General features: G+C 38.0%; 2 protein-coding genes across 6 annotated transcripts in view; both read right to left on the bottom strand.

The window, feature by feature from the left end:
- Window position 1: 1 nt before the first annotated feature.
- Window positions 2-13,137, bottom strand: LOC111346248 (melanopsin-B-like). Of its 3 annotated transcripts, none has more exons than XM_022953548.2 (2): window positions 13,001-13,137; window positions 2-2,521 (listed from the first exon to the last, which is right to left on the bottom strand). In XM_022953548.2, exon 2 carries the CDS (start codon window positions 2,453-2,455, stop codon window positions 1,430-1,432), a length of 1,026 nt encoding a protein of 341 aa, XP_022809283.1. In that variant the 5' UTR covers window positions 2,456-2,521; window positions 13,001-13,137; the 3' UTR covers window positions 2-1,429. The 3 variants fall into 3 exon arrangements, with proteins under 3 accessions (XP_022809283.1, XP_088587952.1, XP_088587951.1); XM_088731826.1 differs by lacking the exon at window positions 13,001-13,137 and adding an exon at window positions 6,872-7,027; XM_088731825.1 differs by lacking the exon at window positions 13,001-13,137 and adding an exon at window positions 3,528-4,333.
- Window positions 2,831-26,380, bottom strand: part of LOC111346489 (nucleoporin NUP188) — a 57,108-nt gene continuing 33,558 nt past the window's right edge. For 2 of the 3 annotated variants that reach the window (XM_022953781.2, XM_022953789.2), the window contains exons 40-56: window positions 25,707-25,823; window positions 24,744-24,821; window positions 24,184-24,269; window positions 23,648-23,802; window positions 22,917-23,020; window positions 22,632-22,766; window positions 22,453-22,521; window positions 22,259-22,345; window positions 19,996-20,187; window positions 19,465-19,602; window positions 19,200-19,274; window positions 18,769-18,920; window positions 18,323-18,401; window positions 18,101-18,232; window positions 17,785-17,843; window positions 16,279-16,408; window positions 7,671-15,640 (exon numbers count right to left, since the gene is read on the bottom strand). In XM_022953781.2, coding sequence (XP_022809516.1) covers window positions 15,452-15,640; window positions 16,279-16,408; window positions 17,785-17,843; window positions 18,101-18,232; window positions 18,323-18,401; window positions 18,769-18,920; window positions 19,200-19,274; window positions 19,465-19,602; window positions 19,996-20,187; window positions 22,259-22,345; window positions 22,453-22,521; window positions 22,632-22,766; window positions 22,917-23,020; window positions 23,648-23,802; window positions 24,184-24,269; window positions 24,744-24,821; window positions 25,707-25,823 — 1,977 coding nt within the window. In that variant the 3' untranslated portion in view covers window positions 7,671-15,451. Of the gene's footprint in view, window positions 3,612-7,670; window positions 15,641-16,278; window positions 16,409-17,784; window positions 17,844-18,100; window positions 18,233-18,322; window positions 18,402-18,768; window positions 18,921-19,199; window positions 19,275-19,464; window positions 19,603-19,995; window positions 20,188-22,258; window positions 22,346-22,452; window positions 22,522-22,631; window positions 22,767-22,916; window positions 23,021-23,647; window positions 23,803-24,183; window positions 24,270-24,743; window positions 24,822-25,706; window positions 25,824-26,380 lie in introns of those variants that run through there. The other variant, XR_015991218.1, reaches the window with a different exon arrangement.

The following is a 26,380-nucleotide window of genomic DNA, read 5'->3' as shown; positions in this document are numbered from 1 at the left end:
ATTGTCTTATCTCTTTTGACTATTTTATTTTATTTTTTTGTTGTTGTTGTTGTAGTTGTTGTTGCCGCTGTCGTCTAAGTTATTGTTGTCCTTTGGGGAAAAATAGAAGACAGTTGTCTCAGTTAGGTTAGTTGTACATTAGCATAACATGTACAAATGAAAAAAAAAAAAAAGCAGAAACGAAATCCCTTTTCCAAAGTTGCATCGGGCAATATCTAAATTAAGCAACAATCGTTAGATTTTTCTTGTATTTAACGGTGCAACTCAGTATTGCTGACAAGAGAAATTTCATTACAGCGACAGTTAATTTAAGTACTTCGGTATATCAATTTCGCTAAATGAAAATAGCACTAAAATGTTGCCATTTTTTTAACAATTCTGTTTGCTGTTTTTCCATACATTTTTGTCTTTTAAGACGGAGGAGGAGGGGGTGTCGGGGATCTTGGATCACCCTTTGGCCCTTAGTAAACCACCCCGCCTTCTCCTCGAGAACTTGCTACGTAGACCCTGTGTCAAAGCAATTCATTCGCAAACCGTTGTGTACTAGGCTGATCATATTAATCCACGACTTGCGATATCAAAAAGTCTCTAGCAAGGTAGAAGGATGTTTTTTGTCTTGTCACGAGCATGGGACTAAGATAAAAATTAATTCTGAGGCGAAATATGATCCTACAGTTTTAATCTGTGTTATTTTTCAATTAGTTATCTCCCTGATATTATTGTGTCTGCTCGCTAGCAACGACCACGAACTTATTCAACAAAGGCAAAGTAGATATTGTCGAATAATCCCAAACACAACATTTACCACCATCAAAGAGGAACTAATGGATTCGTGTAGTTTCCGGGATGAGTAACGCACCAACTGCATCTTGCGTCATTACTTAATGATGCTTTATTTTGAGGAAGATCAAGAAATCGTTTGGTGGCCATTTTTCCTTTGCTTGTTTGTTTGCTGTTGTTTTTGAAAGAAAAGGCTTCAGTACTACAATCACCTTGCGGTGGGTAATAAAGAAAGATATATTACGGTGATTGACCAGTCAGAACACATCCATCGCTATAATCACCTTAACAAGATACTTCCAAAAATTGTCAAACCATTTTTGGAAGCTGTGCCTGAGAGAAACTCCGTTCCAATTTTCAGTTTGGTTTGCACTGATAAATAGAAACAGGTGATGTGTTTTGACAGAATCTTACAAGAGACTGTCGTGTACTCGGCAGCAATACTTTTTTTCTTTGTGAAGGATGAAGTCTTTGACTCATTGAAAGGGTTTGACAGAATCTTACAAGAGACTGTCGTTTACTCGGCAGCAATACTTTTTTTCTTTGTGAAGGATGAAGTCTTTGACTCATTGAAATGGTTAACATGACACTACATTGTCATGGAGAGCGTCATGAAACTACGATTTATCGTCGTATTCTTTTCAGGTTTTTACAAAGTGATCTCCTCAATCGTGGTGGAATCACGGTGGTGTCTTGTCCTAGTGGCGGAGCTTACGACAAAGGCTACATTACTTGACTGAATGAGGGGCATCACGGTATTCCTGTTCCTGTATCGCCGCCATAGTTTTAACAGGCTTTCGCGAAATGTTTTGTATGCGAAAAAATAAATTATTGGGTTATAGATGTTAGATGTCTTGGCAAACATGGCTGGGAAAGCAGCAGTGATGAGCGAAAAGTCGGTCGAAAGGAAGGCTGCGTAAAAAGAAACAGCTGCGTACGGAGTCCATGCGACGAAGAATCCAATGAACATCAGCAAGCCAATCTTGGCCATTTTCCACGCTGCTTTGATGGTTTCCAAGGTAGCAGCTGCGTTATTTCCCCAGATTTTTCGTGCGTTTTTCGTCATGTAGCGAACGTTGACGAACATGAGGGTGTAGGAGATCACGATAACTGAAAGTGGAATGATGTAGAAAAAGGCAAAAAGGCAGATGACGAAAAACGTATCGCCTTGTTGCGCCGATTGCCATCGTAAGGAGCAAGCTATTCTTCCGGCCTCAGGGACGTACGCAGACCAGCCAAACAAAGGAAAAAGACTCCACATTAGGGCAAAACCCCATATTGACAGAACCACTGTTACCATGCGACCCATGCTGTGTTGTGATTCCAGTGGCCGAGAGAGTACGAAATATCGATCCAGTGCATACGCGGCATGATGCAACATGGTTCCAAGGCCTAAGAAAGTGGACACGAAAGCATAAAATGTGCAGGTACTGTCAGTGAACCACGCAGACTCTGACGCATTTGCGGCTGCTCCCAGGGGATTTATCATAACTCCCATCAGCCAATCAGAGGTGGCTATGCTCATGATGAGAACGTTGGCTGGCAAAACGAGGGAACGGTCCATGATAAACGTCAAGAGGACCACGGAATTGAAGAAGGTTGCAGCAATGGCCAACACGATGTAAACAAAGGCTAGGGCGTAATAAGTGCCTGGACTGAGTAGTTCTTCTGTCATATTCGAATGCTCAGCTGTGGCGATACGTAACGTTTCTTGCCACCTTAGCGTATCTGTCCTTCAATTCTAAAAGAGGAAAAACGACAAGAATCGTTTCGCGTACGTTTCTATTTAAAGTGTAGGATGGAAAGGTTAAAGAGCATAACTTAGTGGCTCTCTCAAGTGTTTATTTCTGTTTACTGAGTCTATCAGGTATATAATAAACCCCCTGAAGCGGTAATTGAAATAGCACGTACGCTAAAATTCCAAAAAATGCTAGTATTTTCCTTCAAGCACATTTCTGAAACATATTATTATTGTTACCATGAAATTACCATAGCTGACCAAAAAGTGTTGTTTTTCAAACTAAAACATGACTAATTAAAGCATACCCGATTAAAAATAAATCATTTTTATTCCATGTTTTTTATCTTGAATATTAGAATCAGCTTTTAACTTTTCCATTCTTTCTTACAGTAATTTTTAGTCATGTTAATCCTTATATAGTGACATTTGCAGTTGTACATGTTAGCTTTTTTTATGAGAAACCAAGTTGTCCTTAGATAATATACTTTTAATTCTGCATGTTTAAGGCTATCTTATGTTAGCACGTACGTATTTTGAAAGAGCTTTCTAGCTCACTTGACGCTAGGTGGGTAAATGAAAGATGATTGATTGACATGCCCTCTCGTTCTCAGTTGTGGCTTTAGATCTATATTCCTTCTCACAAAGTTTACATTATAAAGGGGTTTACGACTTCTAAGCAAATATTTCGTAGCTTTTTGCTATAGAGTTCCAAACTTTTTCACCTGGGTTTTATAAATTGACGCACAAACTTAAATTAGTTTGAACTAAGTCACGATTCAAGTGCGTGACTTCAAATTGAACATGTTTAATCGATTTAGTTAGTCAGTCAGTCTGTAGACATCAGCCAAGGCACCATGTATAACATAAGATCTATTGACAAAAGGAATTAACGGCGGAATCTTTATGGGTTATCGTGAGTAACGGTGCAACTTCCACCTTTCGATGGAAACTTTGCCAGTCACAATAATATCACATTTCTAGTAAGAATCTAAGGCAAAACCCTTACCCTTCAAAGCGGCCGAATCAGAACAATGTTATAGATCCGTAGATGTCGTTCCTGCCTTGCAAATGCCGAAAAATAATGATTTTCCTTGTAAGAAAAGCACAGTGCATTAACAGACAACAATCTTTTCAGTTGACGAGCAAAGTAAAGTCAATAAGTTGGATAGATCTCACAAGGTGATGTTTTGCAGAGGTTAAACGACAGGAGACTAATTTTCCTTCACGTCAAATAAGAAAAGCTAATAAAAGTGTTAGCCAAAAAGCCGCCGGCATTGATGGGCAAATTGAAGCTCGTAGTGAATATTTTGCTACTTCGTCACTTAGCCAACCTGAAATCATTTCCTGAATGTCTCTCTCGTCCAATGTTTTTTCGTTATTTTACGTTTTTCCCATAAATTCAATCATCAAGTTCTAAGTGTAGAGAAAATAAGGGGACTGAAATAGAAGCCCATGGGAAACCACAGGGCTTTTACATGATGGGCTCCCTCGAAGAAATATAATCGCAGTTTAGGTAGAATTATAGCAACGAATCAATGGCAAAGTAGAATTGACTTCAGCCATAACGTTATTTCAACTTATTTGTATGTGTAAAGCACAGTTAGTCTAAAAATGAGAAAAATAGAGAGAAGAAATAGTTATGTATTGATATATAATTATCTGAGTTATGCTAAGTTTCTATTGTTATGGCGTCCTATGTTTTAGTAATTTTTTGTTTTTGCCCTAAAACTAATTGTCAAGTTTTAAGTGCAGAGAAATAAAGGGGACTTAAATAGGAAGCTCACGAGAAACCACAGAGCTTTTACATGATGGGCTCCCTCGAAGAAATATAATCGCAGTTTAGGTAGAATTATAGCAACGAGTCAATGGCAAAGTAGAATTGACTTGAGCTATAACGTTATTTCAACTTATTTGTATGTGTAAAGCACAGTTAGTCTAAAAATGAGAAAAATAGAGAGAAGAAATAGTTATGTATTGATATATAATTATCCGAGTTATCCTAAGTTTATGTTGGTTTATTTTGATGAAAATGAAAGGATTGCGGGCTAATTTCTTCTCCCAAGAAACAAACAAATGAAATGTCAAACGATGTTTATGAGTAAACATTGGTATGCAAAGGCATTGATATGCAAAGAAATTGATTAGCAAAACTTAAACTTAACGAAAACCTTCTATTTTTTTTTTTTTTTTGTTATCGTTAGATTGTATGTAAATGACTTTCTTGTCTTCGAAATGTGACAGGTTGAGCTACAGCCGAAAAGACAACTGACTCCGAATCTGCGCCAATTGATGTAATATGGTGGTTGAAGCTTTCATTTAACCACAAGAAACGATGCTTTCTTGGATTCTAACCCATCACATTGTAACTTGGTACACACATGATATGAAGTTATTTATGTTAAACATTCAATTTAAACAATGTTTTAAAATGCCTTTTGCAAACTATTTCCTTTAAAAATAGACGCACTTCTCGGTTTTGTATGGCGCTCGAAATGTTTAACTCAAGGCACAATCACCATTCCTTTTTCACACTTCACTCACGTGAAATTTCATCTGCACGTGAAATTTCTCATCTAACGCGGGGTATATACTGAAAATATGTCATCCCACAAGAAGAGTATTTTCACTTTCTTTTCAACTTGGACTCACGCATGCAATTAGTGCCCAAAAATAAACGAACAAACCCGAAGCGCCGGAGTGATAATTAACGATTATTCAGGGAAGTAGAGGTGACCTTTAGTATGTAAACGATTCCAAACTAACCAATCAGCGCGTGTAAAAACACTCTTCAACTGTGTAGTAAACACTAATGGAAGCTAATGGAAGTTTTAGTAAGCAACATTCTTGTTGTGGAGGAGCAATTATAGCCCATTTGCCAGTTGAAATCTCAAAGTAAATCCTTGAGAAAGGAAAATATCTTTTAATAGCTTGATGATTGGGCTTCCTTCAGTAAAACCACGAAGTAGTGGTACGGAAGTGATCATTTTTATCCTTCCGACAATATAATAAGGTGTGCGAATCTGGATGACCTGACAAGGGTTCAAAATAACATTTGGCAGCTGAACAGCTAATAGCAAATGTTATATTCTTCTAGAAAAAATGGTATGAAATAAGGCAGGATATGTACAAATATATATTGGAATGAATATATTTGAAATTTAAAGCCTGATTCCTGATTTTGATGTTGCCAGTTTATTAAGGACCTAAGCAAACCAAGACTACGAGGGCAACGATACTCTGTTGAAACACGGGATGTAAATGGTAGAATGAGGGCCCTTAACGTGTGTTTTAAATCTTGTTAAATCTCCAAACAGTCTTTTGCAAAAAAAAAAAAAAAAAAAACTGAAATCGTCCAAATTTTCCTGGTTTGAGAACAGGAACCGACGAAGGCAAATCCTTTATTTGTGCACTCCGAAATGGATGATATTTTAACGTCACAATGAAAAGAAAGTCTGGCGCCATTAATAAACAGCGAGTCACTTAACATATTTTTGAAAAACAAAATTGTAGAAATTCCTTTTCCTATAAAAAAGGCTAAAGTGTAAAGTCCATCAACAAGGATGTGAATGATGTACCACTTAAAATACATTTAGCCTAAGACTGACCAATCAGAATGTCTGCCATATAGCCTAAGATTGACCAATCAGAATGTCTGCCATACAGCCTAAGACTGACCAATCAGAATGTCTGCCATATAGCCTAAGACTGACCAATCAGACTTTCTGCCACACAGCCTGGGATTGACCAACCAGACTGCATATGGTCATAAAAGATGAAATTTCAATACTGCCACAGTGTTCATCAAGATCATAGTTCCCATTCTTCAAAAACCAACACCAGGAGAGATCTATTTTCAGCTATGAGTTAAAACGATGTCAAGATGACCAAACGCTTTCTTAAAATGAATGAAAGTCACGGAAATTTGAAACGAAGGAAAATTGGAAACGTCTATCTGTATTGCCAAATATCTCGAAATTGATACTTAAAGCGTTTGTATGTCATTTAACATTCGATGACTTTTCAAGATAAATTTTACATGAGCATCTGCGATTTTTCTTGATGGTGGAATCAAATGTTTATAGTCTTCCTACACCTACATTAAAAATATTGCTGCCGCGTCAAAAAATAAAAAATTCAAATTGTAACCTTTCCTTAATCTTTTTAGATAAGGAAATCAAACATATCCTTCTCAATCTTAGCCGCGGCATGCGGAGATTTGGAAGAAGATTAACGTTACTGCTTGTCTTGGGCAGAATTTCAAAAAGCGCTCTCGTGGAAGGGATTGTAATTTACTCCTTAAACATTTAAAATCATAATGATTTAAAAGCATCAAAGAGGAAAATATCCTACCAAAGAAATCCCGTCAAAATTCACAAGCTGTGTTGAGAGCCACCAGTGCCTTTAACTCCCGCTAAGAATAATTGCAACACCTTTTTATGACAAACGCTGGGGAAAAAAATTACAATCGAAATGCATCTTGCTAAAATTCTGTAATATATTTTCTTTAAATGAAAGACTCATCAGTCGGATTCAAAGGATAACAGCAATTGTTTTTTAGATGAAAACATTACAGCGATTTGCTATTTGGTGCACAGATGAAAATACTCGATCATTGTTAATATAGCCTATTTAGAAAACCTCATTGAACACGGCTTTCTGTTTCTAGAATTTTTATGTATATTTCGATGGAAAATTGCATTATCGAAAGAAGCTTAATGGGAGTGTAATGGCATTGCAGTTTAATCATATCAAAGCGAGCTTTACCGCCCATTTTTCTGTCAATACTCGTCAGGAAACGCTTGACTTTGGACGAGAGCTTGGAAAGCGCTAGAAAACTTTGGTCATTTCGACGTGGTATTGAAAATCTCTTTGAAAAAAACACTTAGAAAATATCATTCTAGTAGGCCCTCGGGAGAACTGGGCGCGAAATGAATATTTAACCTTTTAAGCTTCCATTAAAGCTCCTTAAAGTAACAATTTAGAGGCTTGAATGCTCTCCTTAGTACGATGCAATTTGAATGTTCCTTACATGCTAATGTTGTGATCAATAGATCGCAAAGAAAACGCAAATGCTCGCCAGCATTATTTGCGGTTTTCGAGGCTGGATTGGTTCAAATAACGAAAATTTCAAATGGAGGATTTCAGACCCTTGATAAAAGGAATTTTTTATTTCCTCTTTTCATGGTATGATGATAAAACATGTTTCACCATTCAAGGAATTTAATAGTTACTATAACTAGATCATCTCAGTCCAAAGTTTCTCACAATCTACATTCGAAATCTCCCTGGCAAGTACCTGATACGTCACCCTTCGAGTGCTACAAATAGCCAGTGTCTACTTCCTTTCCTTTGGTGAAGGCAAAGTAAAATGGCTAGTTATTTATTTATCTAGACATCTCTTAACGAACATATCCTCTTAAGAATCTACTAGGTTGTCCTCTAGAACTAAACAATGTGCTTGGTACATTCGGAATATTGTGTGGCAGTTTGCAGCACATTCAAATAAGTAAATTATTGACTCCAAAAGAATGAATTCAAACGTCAAATTACATGCCAAAGGACAATGATAGCAATAGCGGCCATAAAAAGAAAGAAAATTAATAAAAAAAAAAGTAAGTAGCGCTGCACACAGAGTTGCGTGCTGTCAGAAAGTAAGCTAGCTGGTTTTCCCTCAGCCTTTTCTTTTAAAGTTCAGTTAAGCTTAATATCTAGGGTTAGTAACACCTATTCCCGTAGAGATGAAGATGTAAATTAGCAATAGCTAGACTTTCTTCTACCCTGTTACTCTACGTACAGTTACTTAAATTCAAAAAATATATAGCAGTATGTAATTGGATGTAAAAGTTCACCTAGGCTAAGACAATCGCTCAAAACCTTAACTTGGCCGCTACCTAGACCAAGGGGAATTAGTTTTGTCAGTTGTTGACGGTTTCTTCCTTTTTTTCAAAAAAAAAAAAAAGAGAAAGAAAAAAACCGTGGACGATTTGACAAATAATTCTTACCTAAAAAAACTTTGTTTCGTTTATGAGGTCACCCCACAGCCATACGTGGAATACAAACTGTGGTTGTCGACAAAATTTTAAAGTTGCTTGAATGCCTTGAAGGCGTCGGCAAAATAAACACACAACCTTTAATCTTTATTCTCTTCCTGCTCATGAGAATAATAATTACAGCTTTTTTGTTCAAGCAATGGAATATACCTTTTAAAACAAACACAGCTGCTTGTATTGAAAAAGTAAAAGAAATGCGAGAAGCATTCCCCTGGCATATCCGAGAAAGAAATAAAATGAAATCATCTCTTTGTTACTCTTCGCTAATGGGGCCTGCAATAAAGCACTTTTACAGCTCTATGCTATTGGCATTTCTTATTTCAGAAGCTTTAACCTCGCCTACTACCAATAGACATACATCACATTTTGAAATTTCAGTCAATAACTTATATAAACATGACAAACTAAGCTTTACCGACTCTAAAAAAATTTTACATTTTTTCTTGTGTTACCTTTCACCTGACGTTTTATTTCAGATACTATATCTGGCAATCTTTTAGTAATATTCGTAGTTTAGGTAAGTTAACGTTAAAGGCTTTTTTTGGAATGAGTGCTCTCTTCAATTTTTTGAAGTTTCTATTGGCTTAGTATTTTATTAATTTGTAATTTTAAAATTTAGCACGGGTGAAATACCATAGAAAATGGTTTATAAAACTAGACAGCGGAGATTTAACAAAATTATTGAACGCAAAAATTTCGCAAGAAAGTTCATCATTGGACAGTTTTTGAAGGTGACCATGTCAGAAATTGACTTAATGTTGCAAGGATGAATCGGTGACATGAAATGGAGGTGACACTTTAAATATTTATTTACCTGTAAATGCAATTTTATGCCAAAAAAAGACTTAAGTGTAAAGTGGACTTGAAAAGCTTACGTCACTGTTGAAAGTCCTGAAAGAACAGATTGAATATTTTATTTCCGTCTATGAGGTCTGCTGAGAATTGTTGCATCTGAAACAATTCCCACTAAGACTTTTAAACATGTTCCATGGTTCATAAAATCTTTAAGTTTATGGCATAAAATTTAATTTAACCTTCTTAAGAATGAATTCAGTTTGCGTTAGAATATCAATCATTAAACTGCCTTGTGGCAGGAAAATTTTGCGAGAGTTTTGGCTCATTGAGTGTCATTGCGAGAACAATTTTCCAGCAGTTCCAAAAGTTTCCAGTGAAATAACGTTGGCTATTTTTTTTGCTCAAGCAACTGTACATTAGAAAGGAATTTAATCAAGAGTTTTCATTTTTTAATTTGTTGTTCAGACATCCTCTGGATATAGTTGAAACATTTCACTGAATTATTAAAACTTTGGAAGATAATACTAACTCGTTAAATGCATTAATTCAACAACAAAATGAAATAGAAAGCTGACCCATATCCCCCGCTTACTCCGCAGGTATTTTGAATGAAAGAAAGATGGTAAAATTTTGCGGCGTCCACTTTGAAGGATTTTTATTCTACGAGATCAAGGAATCAGCGAGATCTGCAGCAAACTAATACCTGCATAATTTTAATCTTACACGGTCTGCATTCTGGTCAAGCGAAACTAGTTTTGCCACTCGACTGAAATTCAGATTCAAATTCTGATGTAAATGGATTCTTTTCCCAGGTTTTAAAATTAATGATCGGCAATATCAACACCTCATCAGAGTAAGGAAGTTAAAACTTGAAGAATAATTTGCGTTAACAGTTTGTTTAAATGACGTTTCAAGAGGTAATCCTTAGAGACTTTAACGGACCAATTATAAGGTAGTTACTGGCTATTCCTCCAAGCTAACGAAAAACTATTTGTACTGATAAATGGACAGTCATGGTTAAGGAGGAATGAATTGAACTACGAACGGAGTTACAAAAATATCTCGCTGTACATCGAGAACAAATACCAAGAGGGTTAAATCCAATCTATTTTCTCTCTATCTCTCTGTCTTTTTCACTTTGCGTTAAAAATTCCTTAAAATAACAAAAATGTTTTCTGAACACGAACAAGATACATGCAAAGCACCCTTCCGTAATTAGTGGTTTGGAAATGGTCTTAGTCAAGTGAAAACACTGAAAATTTTATTGCCATTTCCGCAATTTTGAATAAAAATAACTTTTTAGAGCAGCGTTTGCAGTTCTCAGTAATAATGATAATTTACTAACATTTTCAAAACACATCAAGTAGCATATGGAAAAACTGCACTGCCTGAAAAAAGCCGGCAAAACCCTTAACAATTATCAAATATTCAGCTAGATCAAGTTTCCTTGTCTTCATATTTGACATTTCCTAAATTGAATATTTAATTGCATGATGACAATGTTTTTTCCCTCCTAATCTAAGCGGGGCTCTGAGATAAAATGGAGAGGGAATTTAGTTCTTGCTAGGGCCAATAATATAAGCGTTTGGTACCAACGTCGTCAAAGACTAAAAAGGGATAACTGTATAGCGATATGGGCAGTGAGTAGTCTGCCTAAGGATGTGACCTATTAATTTATGAAACCATTAAATGAGGAAAAAAATGAGAACGTGAATGAATTGTTAAATTATTCAGGTGAAATTTTAAATGTTTCAAAAACTAAGAAATAAAGGGTTTTTTTTTTCGCTTTTATGATTATAAAAAAAGCCAAGATCCGCTATCGAGCGTTTTCTCAAAAACTTGCAGTTAAGTTCTGAGGCGAAAGTGTTGAAGTAAAAACTCTCTCTCGGCTATTAACTTATCTGAGGTAGAATTGAAAATAAATAAATAAATTACCATTGTAGGAATTCTCTTTACTATCGTTTCGATAGTCAAATCGATTATACATAAAAAAAATTTTCGCCTATTCAACGACAGTTTGGCTTGATGGAGAAACCGTCTTCTGATGAGATTCTTTTGTTAAGTTTTCTCGGCTTATTGTATGTTTTGACAATTCATCAGTGTACCAAATCACTAGAAAAAGTAACTGTAATTGAAGATTCCTGGCCTCATCAAGAGATTTCACCTGACAAAGTTAGCTCAAGTAGAATTCTCACTTAGGTTGCATACAGATTGTTCAAAAAAAGATGGGATAATTTCGAATCAAAATTAACGACAGGACAACAAAATGAGATTATTTCTTCATTTTACATCCAAAATATAATTTCAATCTTGGGTTATTGTAGCCCCATTCATCGTAGTTTCCCTTTAACACATTAGGCGAACGAAGATAGAGATTAAGTAGAGGATACATAACGAAGTGAAGAGCGATAATAAACATTTGAGGTTTAACTGAACCAAAATTGAACTAAGATTTGAAGAGTACATCGAGATTACACTTAACCTGGCAATATCTCTTGTGAATTAAACAGACAAACTAAGTGGGTTTTGACGGTTGAATCCTGTTAGACACCCGACACATAAAAGGGAATACTTATATTTAAATGTGCATTACTGCTCCTTGAATTACTTACTTTTCTGGCGACCTACTCTCGGTTTCTTAGCAGATGATATCAACTGTGCTGGTTTGTTATTTATCCACAGAGAAAAATTTTTAGATGGCTATATATAAGTATGCTTTCTTAACTCTGTGAAATTTTACTGAAAACGTGCTGGTCTAAATAAGATTTTGAAACATTAAGCCATCGAGAGATACAGAATCAATTTTTAATATGCTTTATTCCCGTTTATGATTTTATATTTCATTTAATGTCGAATGCTTCTTTTCCACCAATCAGCTCAATTGTAGTTATGTTAATTCCAATCGACTTTTTCAACAGGAACAAAAGAAAGCAGATAGTTTAATGATCCTGGCATCTTAGTGCGTTCACGACCTGCCAACTCTTTAAGAATATCTCAAGAGCTAAACAGAAGTGAGGGAAAGAATAAAAAAATTTTTCATGTGATCCATTTTTAAAGTTATTCCTTCTTTTTGATCATTTCTTAATGTTTTGAAAAAAGCAATTGATGGTGTTTTATGTGAATCTGCAAAGTTTAAAAACTACAAGAGCTTAGTTGCTTACATAAATAAAATCTTCAATATCTCACGGGATTATCTTGTGCAATTCAGTGACACCTTACTTCTGTCTTAGAAAGCACTTGACATGAACACTTTTTGAACATTAACAAAATAGATTCCACGCCTTTTTTTTTCTTTTCTGCATATGTTAAAAGGCGAGAGAAGAGACTAGAACCTTTACCAAGCCTTCGTCGATCGAACATAAAAATTGAAAACAAAATAAAGTCAACTTTGAATTAGAATTTTCTAGAAATATTATAACCCATGAAATAGGAAGCTGGTACCTCAAAAGACGCAAACAGAAAAATTGGATTTGCTTTTCAAGCTTTAATTGCTTATGCATTGTTAAACAAAAACCGTCAAGAAAGCTATTATTTTACCATGGTAAGTGTTTGTGAACTCGTTGCGTCGGGCAAACTTCAATTTGTAGTCAATAAAAAGTGCTTTCAGTTCAAATACAACTGGAGATGACATTACCTCTGTGCCGAGAAACACGCTTTTGTTTTCACACCTTGCTTAGTTCCCCAAACTGGTTTTCGTTCGCCTGGCTTTAGCAATGAAAAGACATTTTCAGCGGCACTTGCTCAGACTCCCTGAAGCTGCAATAAAAGCATCTTTAATTTCGCAATTAGAAGGAGAGTTAGAAGCCCCAAAAGAGCACCATTCATAAACCTTTGTTCACTTAAAGGCCCATTTTCAACCGGGATGCCTTGCGCGCCCAGATCATTTTTCATATATGAAAAATACGCTATTTTCCTCGAAATTGCGGAATCGCTTTGATATCTTCTTCCATCTTACTAATTAGGGCTTTCAAATTTCCATCTTGAATCATGTGCGAACAACAAACTATCGTAGCATCCATATCAGTAAATAGTTTTTAATTCTTACATGTATGACGGTGAAAAACGTCATTTGAAAAGTTGATGCCGCCGAAGAAGCGGTCTAGAGGAAAGCCGGGTCTGCCCGGCTCGGCAAAGGTTATTCGACTTCGAGAGTCTGTGTATGATTTATGGAGGGCAAGGAAAACAACAATGGGTTTCGGTAACACTACAGACAGTGCTTTTTCAGAAATGTTATTGCATTGTTCCTACGATGGAACTAGAGACTCCGGGGAGATTTTTACGAGGTGAGAATAATTATTTGACTGATTTTTACTTGAGATCCTGAGATATGTATGCAAGCGATCTCATTTGTACAAGTCATTATTCTATAATTGAAATGCGTAAAGTAAATCAGTTTTGGCCAATATTGGTTATTTGTTTATATTTTATTTAGTGTTGAAACCGAACAATTTTCTTCAACATCAAGAAAGCTTTGTACAAGTTTTATACACAGACTTGATTTATGATTTTTCAGTCTCTAACATTTAGCTGCAAATTTGTTTACTGTGTTCTACACCAAATCTTTGTTTTTCTTTTTAATAGTGTTTGTGAATGACTATCAGAGTTCGCCATTTAACAATAGCGCGATTCCAAAAAAAGAAAAAAAACGACTGCAAAGGATCTCGGATGAAAATGGGCCTTTAAACAAAGCTGGATCTAAATCAAATGATGTGCTAATCTCTTCATACTCATGGTGAAGGAAGACAGTTTACGAGCGTGACGTTCGGATATCATAACTCATGCTTGGTTCATTGTGCGTCAGTACAGCTCGTTTACGTATCGCACACTTCATCCATTCAGAAACTATTCCTTTTATGACCCAACTTAGCATTTGTAAAGTTAGAATAAGAAAATTAAGACAACTAAATATTCCTTTTTCAGCCAAAGTCGCATTACACTCAATTAAAATAGCAGTAATTGCAATTGTAAAACACGTCAATTCAGTAAGCAAGGATGTTGTATTTATGCAGATACTTCCGGAAATTTCTCTGTTGCTATTTTACGTGTTCTTTTTCCCCGCTTTATTACTTCTTTTTTTTTTCATTATTTTCTATGTATTCAGTCTTTTTATTTTCTGTTTGAAGCCCTGAAATACCGCCAAAGTTTCCGGCAATGATAAGGCATCATCACTTTCGAAAAGGGACAAGCGTCTGACCTTTTCATAAAGATTAATAACCAGTTATAGACTTCCCCTGCCAAAGTCTGTTTAAAGTGTCCTTGCATGCTGAAAGTTTGTTTTCCTGTGACGTTCAAACAGAGAATAAAGAATATTTCAGCAATAAACTTTTATCGGTTCATTTCACGATGTCTTTGCCACCGACACCCACTTCATGCGATAATTAACAACTATTCACCAAAGTGGAGGTGGTTAGTGGTGGATATTTACCTCGCCGCTTCGCGGCTCGGTAAATATCCACCGCCAACCACCGACACTGAGGTGAATAGTTGTTTTAGTATATACTAAAACGGTGAGATAATATACACCACTGTTGTTAATTTGAGTGATTTCTTCGCTTGTCACGGATGCAAACCGGGACGCCATTTTTTCCCGAGTTGCACGGAGGAAAATAGCAAAGGATATTCGGAGTTTGATTACCCAATCAGAGCGCGCCTTCAACGCTATCCACTGTTTTAGTATATACTAATTGATGTTATATCACCTTTTCTTTACATCCCCACGGTGAAAAACCACAACTTTTTTTAACGAGTGAAATATTTATCTTTTCTTTTTTTCCCTTTTTAACGTATCCTATCTGAAGAGTGTCGTATTCCTATTCCACGAAGACATTTGTTTCCAATTGGTTGCCTCGTTGAGGATTTTGGTTGTGTATTCTTATGCACTCATGTCATCGAAATGTAAACTTCTTTGGTAACCTGTCTGAATCAATCCCACCTTAGTAATAAGTTTGCTGCGCAAAGATGCCTTCTGTTGTAAATTACTCTCATTCAGATACCAAATAGGGAGTAACTCCATATTACTCACAGCTTGAGATTCGCTTCAGACTATAAATCAGATCTTTTTACGGTGCGATCGCGCATGTAATGTTTATTTTAAAACTTGCTTCACAAAAGTGTCCGCCAGCTTAAAGAACTTCTGTTCAGGTGCTTCGGTGAAAGCCAGAGCCTTAGTCGGTGTCCTCCTTGCAGCGCTGCTGGGACTGGTCTGTGTGCCCGCAGGTGACGGTGGAAGACCACGTCTAACAAAGTGACGAAAAAGACCTCCAAGAAAGTTACCCTACAAACAACAATCAACGCAACAAGGTCAGACGGGTAAAAGTGCTTATTGCCCTACTGCGAGGACTGGACAGGGCTTTCCAGAAATTCCTCTGGCACTATCCAGGTCAGAGAATTACCAGTGTTTTCTGATCCTCTGAGAGGAATGGAGGGGAAACTATTTAGTGTAGGGGCTGTCGAAATATTTTTCCTCTGACAAGTTGTGACGATAAAGAGGTAAGGATGGACAATTGCATTCGATTTTGGGATGAAAAAAAGAAATGGATAACAGAAGCGGAAATACAAAGCACAATATTGCCTGGGGCTTTTCTCAATAGAAACCCACACTCTTAAGTCGCAATTTTCAAAACACTCACTCTGGCCCACACCTTTTAAAAGATATTAGGACAGGCTGGCCCAATTCAGCTTCAGAGATGGTTGAAATGGGGGCCTGGATAAACAGTCACCAGGTCAGACCACAACACCGGGTGCTATGTTCCCCCGACTCTTTGCGAAAAAGTGCGTGAGTTCTTTACAGTCCCCCTGATAACCAGTGCGGAGAGGATACAGGAGACAGGGCCTACGGTATATCGACCTAATCCTACAATTCTAGAACCTCTAACCATTTGCGGCTGTCATGACAAGGGCAGCACAACTTACCAGTTCACTACCAAGCTCTCTCTTAAGAAACTGTTTGACCCGTGGGTCCAGTCCAGGATCCCGCAAGTATCGACAAGCCTGAGAGAGAGCGATGATCAACGCATTCTCCATTGTAAACATCAGAAGGGATCTATAAACAAAAGTGGTTCCAGAAGAGTCAAGTTGGCAGTTACGAGGAATTTTATTTCCTTAAACACATTTCCAGGTAAAAGAGATACTTAGCCTTAATTGTGCCTTGTCAACCTATATAAGTACCACGTTATGTAACAACCAATCAAAACGCGTGTACAATCCAGCATATCATATTAGCTCCTCTTGACCAATGAGCGCACGAGAAGAACGGCACATGACTACATGAGGGGTATAAAGTGGGTACGTTTCAAACGAAACTGTGGTCCTTCGACGGTGGGAGTAAATAGATAACTAATTTTTTCAGCTGAGTTAGTAATGCAAATGTGCGACCATTAAGGGTTTTGAAGCTGAAATTTCGAGCGTGAGCCCTTCGTCAGAGCGAATGAAAGGTAGATAGGGAGCCACTCAAAATCTCCTGCAAAAACAGCAAGTCCTTTCAGACAAGGAGCTTCTGAACGCAACGAAAAATTGTTCAGCAAATTATACTGGCAACCGTTATACTATCGCACACATTTTAAAACATTACTTTCAGTGCACAAGTGCCTTACTGGCTTGGCACCACCTTATCTATCTGAACTTCTTCACTACCATAATAGTCCCCGTGTACTTCGTTCTAGTTCTCAGAATCTTTTAGCTGTGCCTAGATCCAGGTTAAAGAGGTATGGTGATAGAGCTTTTTCTGTAGTTGCTCCTGGGCTATGGAATCAATTGCCTCTTGAACTCAAGAGTGTTAACTCTGCTTACCAGTTCAAGACGCAGTTGAAGGCATACTTATTTAAACTGGCATGTGATGTCTCGCTCTCATTCGTGTAGTTAATAATAATAATAATAATAATAATAATAATAATAATAATAATAATAATAACATATCGATTTCTATAGCGCATTTCCATGTAAATGCTCTAATGCGCTTTACAACACTGTGCGGGGGACTTTTCCAGACTGCTGGCGGCAGTTTACAATAAATAAAGGAGAAATTTTACAGATGCCCCCTCCCCCCATTCCTAGTAACCAGGCCAGACCACATCACAGTAATCTCGTGATGTGGGTTCTTTAACGTCCCCTGCCGAAAATTAACTAAGTGATAGGTGCAGGAGACGGTACCTCCGGCTTTACGTCCTATCCGAGAAGACGAACCAATAGGAGTGAAACGTCTTGCTTAAGGACACAACGTCAAGCCCCAGCCAGGACTTGAACCCGGGCCATCTGACCCAGAGTCCAGCGCAATGACCACTGGACTACTTCATTTCATTATAACAGCTATTATCTTTTGTATTTTATAGTTTAACCATCGTTGTACAGCGCTTTGAGCAATTAGTGGACACAGCGCTCTGTAAATGTTTTTCATTACTATTACTTTATTATACATCTTACCTTGGTAGTGACTCGGACAGAGTTCTAACTGGTGACTTAACGGGTGACTTTAGGTCAGCCTTCGGGAAAGAAAAGGTCAAAAGTCAAAGGGTAAGACAGGTGATACTGAGAGGTGTACCACATATAACTGTGAAAATTATAAAAGTGGAATGCGTTTGCTTAGCACGAGTGGCAAATTGTCAAACAGCTGATGTAAATAAAGTCTAAAATTTGTTATTAGCATTTTTTGCACAATAAGTAAATATACATTTCACTCAGAAAAAGAAAGGTTCCTAGAGAGTGCCAGACACGTATAATCTGGAGAAAACATACTCACAGGGCCAAGATTGGAGAGGGCCATACCGAGGCAAGCCAAGAGAGTACCAAACGACAAAGGCTCCTCAGTGTCCACTGTGGGGGAACTGAACCCGAGAGAAAGCAGCGGTGGGAATTCCTCAAGATCCATACCCTAAAAAATAACACAAAAAATAAATGGTTAAATACTTTTTCGAACAAGTAAGTTTATAAGCAACTTATACAACCCATATCGCTCTCCCACCTGATCTATGAGAATGCCACAAATGTCAGGTGTAAATTGCCGCAGCATCGCCAATGAGTTGCAAAGAACCTTCAACAACCTGATTATAAAAGAAACAACTATAAATTAAAAATTTAATCAACAAATGGGGTATTGCGGCTAACGTAAGCTATTTACTTCATACACCATCACATAATCAGAGTGTTTAATTCTGTACGCAAGACTAAGGACTTAAGAAAGCAGTTCATTTTTCGCGATACACAGAACAACAGCGAAAGAATTTGTTTAGTAAGCTCACGATTCAAGATATATTTTCATGAACTTCACCAACCTCGCAAGTGTCGTAATAAAATATTTTTTCAATACAGAGCGTGCATAAGTCAAACCATTTCTTCGTATATAACCACAACCTTCAGCCCTAAAGAACGTTAATTCATCTATTTTATCTAAACTTGAAGCACACTCACTGGGTCTGGGTTTGAGAGACTAGGGGGCTGTTTCTGAAAGAGTCGTCATCTGCATATGAGTATGTTCTGAGCATTTCTCTGGAGAAAGTTTGGCTCAGCGAGAGCTGCACATCTGGTGTCGAGGCTGTTGAGCTTGCCGACCCTTTGGACACCTAATTTAAGACAACCATCAACAATTTTCAAATTCTGCACATAAAACTTTTGAAATATAGTGGAACTCATCACAGTAATAAAAAGCTATGTTCGTCACCTTTTAATTGCCAGTGTCAGGAAAGACCTCTCAACAAGAAGTCTATCGTTATTAAAACCCATCTAAAAATTAACCACCTCTCGTTTCTTTTTCATTTCGCATGGAGCAGAGGGAACATATTTAATATGACAAACCAGCTAAAGATAACGTAGATTAGCATAGGAAGACATTTTCCACTTACCTCAAGCAAGTGAGCAAGCAATCTTGGGTGAGTCAGCAGGGCTATGCAGCTTTGGCAAAGTACACCAATACGCCCCTGAAAGAGAAATTATCGTTTTGCTTAAACTGAACTAAAAGTTGCCAAACCTCTTTCTCTTTTGGGCTTAAAAAACTATAACATTCTACAGGTTAAGTTCCACATTCTTGGTTACATACTCCAATTCATTGATTCTAATGATTCCATCGCTTCAAGTATTGCACAAAACCATTCAAGTATTGATGGTTACCTGAAGTAATATCAACACATCTGGCAAAGTAAATCTCCACTCGTGGAAAAAATGAGCAAGTTCCAGTAAGAAAGCAGTCACTTCCTCTGCTTCCGTCAAATTGTCTGAAGACTGAGACCGCTGCACGGAGTCAAGGGCCTGAGAAAAACGAGTCAATGAGTTTGAGAAATACTCGTGGAAAGAAAGATGTACGTCAAGAGAAAGGACAAACATTCTTCATCCAAAATAAGTTTGCTGAAAGCCGTTCCTCAGATGTCTTTTATGACCATGTCAAGAAATGCAGATCAGTTAAATCAATTTTTACCATGCCCACATGGTTTGACGATCTAAGAGAAGTTTATCTTATAAAGAAGTTCAATTCAAAGAGTTTTACCCGCGTGTGAAAACCAGTTGCCTTCCTGCTGAGAACGTTAATGAAACCCCTGAGCTGGTCACTCTTAGGAATCAAAGGGTTATATCAAATTAACATTCTTAAATTATATACTAAACATAACCCTACTAGCAGCATGCACATGAAACAAAAATCTTAACCTCGGCGAGTCTCTCTCTGTGTACTCCTGCAAAGTCTAGCGCTTCTTTTAGAAAACCATGTCTGAGTGTACGCAGCACAGACGCCATGACAGCAAGGGAAAGCTGCCACACTTTATCCCAGCTTCGTTGGCTGCTTTTGTCCGAGTTGTGAGTGGATACATGGGACTGGGGACCAGATTTAGGCTGAGAAGCCTATGAGAGAGAGTATCGTTAACGTGAGGGCTTCAAGAGCGTTGTGGGTAATATAAGAACGCCGATTATAAAAGAATCTACATGTAGTATGCACAACGTAAAGCCGGGAATATGACAATAAAAATGTAACAGTAAAACTTAAGACTGAAGCACGAACGGATGCGCAATTCTACGTAAGATATACCGTGCATTACAAATGGCATTGAAAACAAACAAACACCAGGGCAGGTTTTAGCGGACTGCTTCAAGCGTAGACCTGTTGTTGGATTGAAATGAAAATTATGTACAGTCTTGAATCCGTCACACATGAGGAATACAACCACCAGCTTTAAAACTTTGGCCATAGTCCTTGACGTAGACGATAACTACCAGTTTCAAGAGGCTACAATTATTACTTTCCGTTTTCTATCAGTCGTTTGAGATTACTGGCTAACATAGGATAAGGAAGAAGAGTCACGCCTATGCAATAGGCGTTTAAAGTGCTACTGAAACGAAATTTTCGTATCTGAAATATTTGCTCTAACCTGTAGTTTTGAATATGCTGATCATCATGAGATAATTTGCTTTGGCCAAAAAGAAGCGAAAGATATCTTTTTTAACCGTTCAAATAAAAAATTTTACACAAAACCATGTCCGGGCCCTGGTACCGAGCGAAATGGATTGATGATGTCACTGGTTGTGTTCACTCCGATAGCGTGGTTTATTTCACTCACTGTTTGTTTGTATTCGTGGGCGAAGGAGATGGCAGATATTGAAGTTTTGTCAAGTGAATCTTCTTCTGAACGAAGCGAAGTTGTCTCCAGTAGCGAAGAGGAAGATTGTGGCGTAAAATGGGGTTGACAGGCCTACACGACTCCCAAGCGTGTGTTTAGAGTAGCCTATTCAAAGTTTAGCCCTCACGAGTATGTCTTTGAGCGGCCGCCCTCTTTTGTAAGATACGGGCGGCGGATTTTTGTATAGTTCACTCAGTAGTGGTTGTCTTTCTATTAAATGCCAGTTTTTCATGAGAATTTGCTTTATGTGTGGCACTGAGTACGTACATCAGGGATTGCGTCTTTTTCGAATCGTTCGCCTTTGTAGATGTACAGCTATTTTTTTGACTGTCTCGATCGTTAAGTTGTCTTGATTGCTTTCAGCTTGCGCCACGCGCGCTGATTCGATCGTACTACAGTTCTTAGTGCTCAGTGTTCCAGCCATTTTGGCTCGTTTTCTTTTCTTTATTTCGGTATTAAAACGACTGATTTCACGTTCATAGAAGCACATGATCGCCTTTACTGTTTCTTGCTCCGCGTTGTTAAGGATTTGCTTTATCTCACTTTTGAAATCCTTGTCTGCTCTTATTTTGGCCCTCGCCCTATATTGTGGGGATTCTGGGCATGTTCTGCTAGGCATTCGGTACAGAGGGATTTGTTCGTTATCCTCAGACTTGCCGAGTAGATCATCTTTAGTGGCGGTGTCGTATGAGGCTTCCATGTTTTCTTCATTCTCTGAATGGCATTGCTTTGGCCCGGGGCGTTTAGTAGCCCATCTGCCGTTATAATGTCTTTCGACATTTTCTGTAGATGGTCAGGCAAGACCGCGGTTTCGATCCTAATCTTGTGGATCTCGTCAGTTGCCGATTTACTAAATAGACTGGTAGAGATTCGTTCTCGATATCAGTCGGGAATTTTGTTCCCTATCCAGGCGAACCTCTTGCAGATAGCCAAGATGCCGATGTGGCCGCCAATGAATAAGACGAGGATGGCATTTTGCCCGAAATCCTCTTTTTCGGCCTCTCAACCTGCAAGTCACACTCCATGCTTTTACCTTTCTTTCACAGAAGTACACAACCAGTGACGTCACAGGGCTGTTTTGGCCGCGCCAAGATGGCCGCCAATTTTGATCTCAGCCGGTCAACTTCGAATAGTTAAAAATGTACTTTCCGCTTTGCGTTGGCCCAAAAAAAGTACACAGCGTTTGCAAATAACGTTCAAACTCTATTATGTTGCAAATATCTCGGATATGAAAATTACGTTTCAGTAGCACTTTAAAAAAGGGAGAAGTAAAAGAGCTGAACGGAAGAGATAATTACCTGTGGCGTCTCTACAGAGTAAGTCAGTGAGGCCAATCCTAGACACAATGGTTGAGATATATTGTTTACAGCCAGGGCTTCAGCACTCTGAAAAAAGGAAGCGAGAAGTTAGAATAAATAGTACATAATGGCTCACAATACTAGAGATTGGGCAATTTCGCAATCGCGTTCATAAGTCAAGACACATTTCTTACCATTGGTATCCTTGACAGTGAAAGGAACAAGTGAAGAATGGCCTCGGTGAATTCCACATTCTCGTGCATCTGAATAAGAAAATATATTTGCAACAATGTTGATGACTAAAGTTCATCCTAAACGCTGTAAACAGATTATGTAAAACTTATGCTGATTGATTTCAAAGGTTTCCCTGTACCTTAATACACATGTCCAAGGCCTGAACCAGAGACGCAAAGAGCGCATGTTCTCTCAGCACAGGAAGCCACTGACCAGGGTTGGCGAGCAGAATGTTCAGAATCTCATCGATGATAAACACGGACAGTTCAAGAACCTACAAACATAGCGCAAAAAATGCCAGATTTATATATTGCGCAATCAGAATACCATTACTTGTACAAACAGATAACTTTGCAAGCAAAAAGTGAAAACTTATCCATGGGATGGACAAATAGGTAAAAAATAGTTGAAAATTTCACCATACCCTGTCTTGTTGCTTCTGTTCGCTGGAGAATCTTCCTCTTAAGTATTCCAGAGGTTCACAAGCCAGTGGTAAGAGAACCAGAGCATGGCTACTCTGTAACTTCTCTGAATAAAATAGGCAAAATATTGTCATCTCCACACTTCTGAAGAAGGTTAAAAGCTCTTATACCACATAAACAATAACTGAGTAGCTATGGCCTTTGGTCTGACCACTTCGTGGCATATGGGTGATGCAGCTGTAAACCGACCAATGACCCAAACATTTACCCCGAATGGAAAACTGTGTGTAAGAACTAATAAGAGTAACACATTAACGCGAACCAGTTGCTACAAAAAAAGTTTGAAAAACTTATTTGAAAGCAGTAAAAATCAAAAATCAAAGAGAGAGAGCTCTTCAAAGTTACGAAAGCCTACACTTTGATTATCACGAATACTCTCTTCAAAATGGATCTCTGCTCAGCAGAGATAGGAATACAGCTTCTTGGGAATAGAGATCTCACTATCACCATAGCAGTAAAATGAAAATGATGGCGTAGCTGTGATAAATCTACAACGAGATTTCTCTGAGGAATCACTCTTTGTCAGGTAGAGTCAGTTATGAGGCAAACGGATCAATGTCCGTATCTGACCAACTGCGTACCCACCCCTCCCCTAATGCAACCTAGCTTGCTATTGTTGGGTTAGGAGAGGGGTGGGTGCGCAGCTCCTCAGATACTGACACTGGGCACTCACCAGATAAGTGTTCAGTCCTGGCGTGCTGAAGCAGAACTGAGATGGACGAGAACATGGCCACACGGATATGGACAAACAACTGTGCGTCATTCTTGTGCGCTGTGTCAATGATATCCACCAAGCACTGGAACAATGTATTGAGCTCCTCAAGACAGCTGAAAGACAAGGATCGAGTTCCTTAAACATTCAAAAGTCCACTAGGGTCACCACGACCTTTAACCTTTTAATTTTGCGCTTCTCCTTTGATGAAACTTTCATGTTCACGAGTTAAAATTTAACCAATGACGCACGTTACTGTGAATTCATCCAGAGAAGAGGGGCGGGGGTGAGGAGGCAAACCGCTAGTAACAAAAGGGCAGAATCTATAGTTTTTGGTTCAAATCCCCCCGGTACTCTATCAAAGCTCTCAAAAATCGAAACAATACGTTAACTTTCCAAGGAAAAAATTCGAAATCTGTCGAGAAAAGCTAGGCATATGCAACGACAGCCCTTTACAACATTAAATAGCGTAAACGAAACAGTAGGTAGGGAGTTACCTCTTCCATTTCTTGAGCAACATCAGATAAAGACTAGTCAGTTCAACAGAGGCATTTATACTCTCTACAGATACAACTCTGGAGACCTGAGAAATATAAAGTCAAACGTCAGTATACAGCGTAAATACTCACCGCACAACCACAGTTCGAGTGGTGAGATTTAGCACACAACAACTTCCCACTAGCCTGTAACCAAATGTGACGACTAAACAAATTATGTTGGGAACTCGTACAAAGCTTCCATTTTGACTTGTGACCTACAAAATGTGCCTCTTTTCCTTTTTCCATGACGGCTATTTCTAGAATGTAAACTTCTGTGAAATAAACATATTTATTCAAAATTACAAAGGGTGGGAAGGGGAAAAACTCACGAAAAACAAAATTTTCCATCCCTTGTGACCAAGACTGTAAAGATTGTAGAGACTCTGTAACTGAGTGTTTCTAGATTTTTTGCTTTACTGGCCAAAACATTTCACAATACCACAGCACTGGATGGTCGAGACATGTCTGCTTTTGAACTCTGCCACCTGATAGCGATATGGTACTTTTAGATACAACACCTGAGACTTGAGTGCCTGAAGAGTATCCTCCAAGATTGATCTTCTCCGACGCGTATCATTTAGACCAAATATCTCAGTCTGAAACGAAATATAACAAAGTTTACAAAACACAATGTGTACCTCTTCATAAAGAAGGCAGAACCTTAGAATAGTGAAAATCCGATACAGCTTTCTTGTTCGGGATTTCCTATTTCTGAAAAGTGCATTAGCAGGCTTAAATTCTCCATAACATGTTAGAACTTTACTCCTTTACAGGGTTCGTACACTTTTGACCTGTTAAAATTCCATGACTTTCCGTGACTTTTTTCCATGAATTTTTGAAAGATTCGATGACCTCTTTGCAAACATTCTCACAATGCGTGCTTCTGTTTATTTCTAATGAAATTAAATCTGATATTTGGACTCGTCAGTTAACTTTTCAACTTTGGGTCTAATTGCCTTTCACTCATAGAGAGCATATTGATTTTCCATGACTTTCCATGACCCACACCTAAATCTCACGACTTTCCAGGCCTGGAAAATGAAATCTTGAAATGGCATGACTTTCTAGGTTTTCCCTGACCTGTACGAACCCTGCTTTATAAGAAATAAGTCACCAGCAGTTTTGGCTTCAACAAAGTCACAAGGATGTGAATTCATTTAGTATATATTTGGTATAATTTATTTCATTGAATAAATCTTTTTCGGTCAAGATGGTTGGATATTGGTTCTATTATGTTTCAGCACGAACTATCGCGGAGTCGAGGCCTATGAAACGCCAAAATGCAACCATACTGACCCGACGCTTTGTCGGTATCACACACTTCCGATCTACCCTCACTCAGGTCAACTTAAAACAAAGTCGAATCCGCCTTAACAACCAATTGTAAACCTTACGTACAGACACACGTGACAAGTTTATTAGCATAGGCAGCCATAGCAAAAATTATCAAAATGGAATTAACTCAAGAACGTTTCTAGTACCTGAAAAGAAGAACAAACGACTAAATACGTTCTCCAGGCTTTGAGCATTTTGAGTTTCTCTTCCTCAAATTTTTTGTGTTGATCATCCTCCACAAATTGCTCCAAAGACTTGAGGAACTGCAACAGAAAATTCAAGTGTGACACCATAAGTAGTTCGAAGACTCAAAAAGCCAATGTAGAATTATGCAGTGTTTCAACTTGGAGAAATAAATATATCTTATTAGACGGTTATTTTTGTAGTATCGCTGAGTATTTTAACGAGTTGCGTCGTATTTTGACGAGCCCGTAGGGCGAGTCAAAATACAAATAACGAGTAAAAATACTCAGCGATACTACACAACAAAACTTCTAATAAGTTATTTATTATCCAACAAGCCAAACTGTTATTTCAGTGCGGGCGAATTTCGCGGATATTTATTTACGGGGAGTGCGTGACAGAAGTATGCGAAGCGGAACGGAATTGGCGCGTTGTCGTGTTGCTGTTTCTATTTTCTACAACGGTACTCTAGAGTACAAATACCGCGTGATATTTGTACAAATAACGCCATAGACGAGTACAAATATCATGCGGTATTTGCACTCGTCTATTGTAGTACCGGTTAAACAGGTTTTCTCGCATCGCGCAAGCGAAGAATTGGATTGTAGTTACGAAAAAAAAAAGTGGCGGATAATTT

The sequence above is a fragment of the Stylophora pistillata genome, chromosome 8, assembly GCF_964205215.1.
Source record: "Stylophora pistillata chromosome 8, jaStyPist1.2, whole genome shotgun sequence".
NCBI classification, from domain to species: Eukaryota; Metazoa; Cnidaria; class Anthozoa; order Scleractinia; family Pocilloporidae; genus Stylophora; species Stylophora pistillata.
Note: the sequence above shows the minus strand (reverse complement) of the source record. Positions and strands in the feature narration are given on the sequence as shown.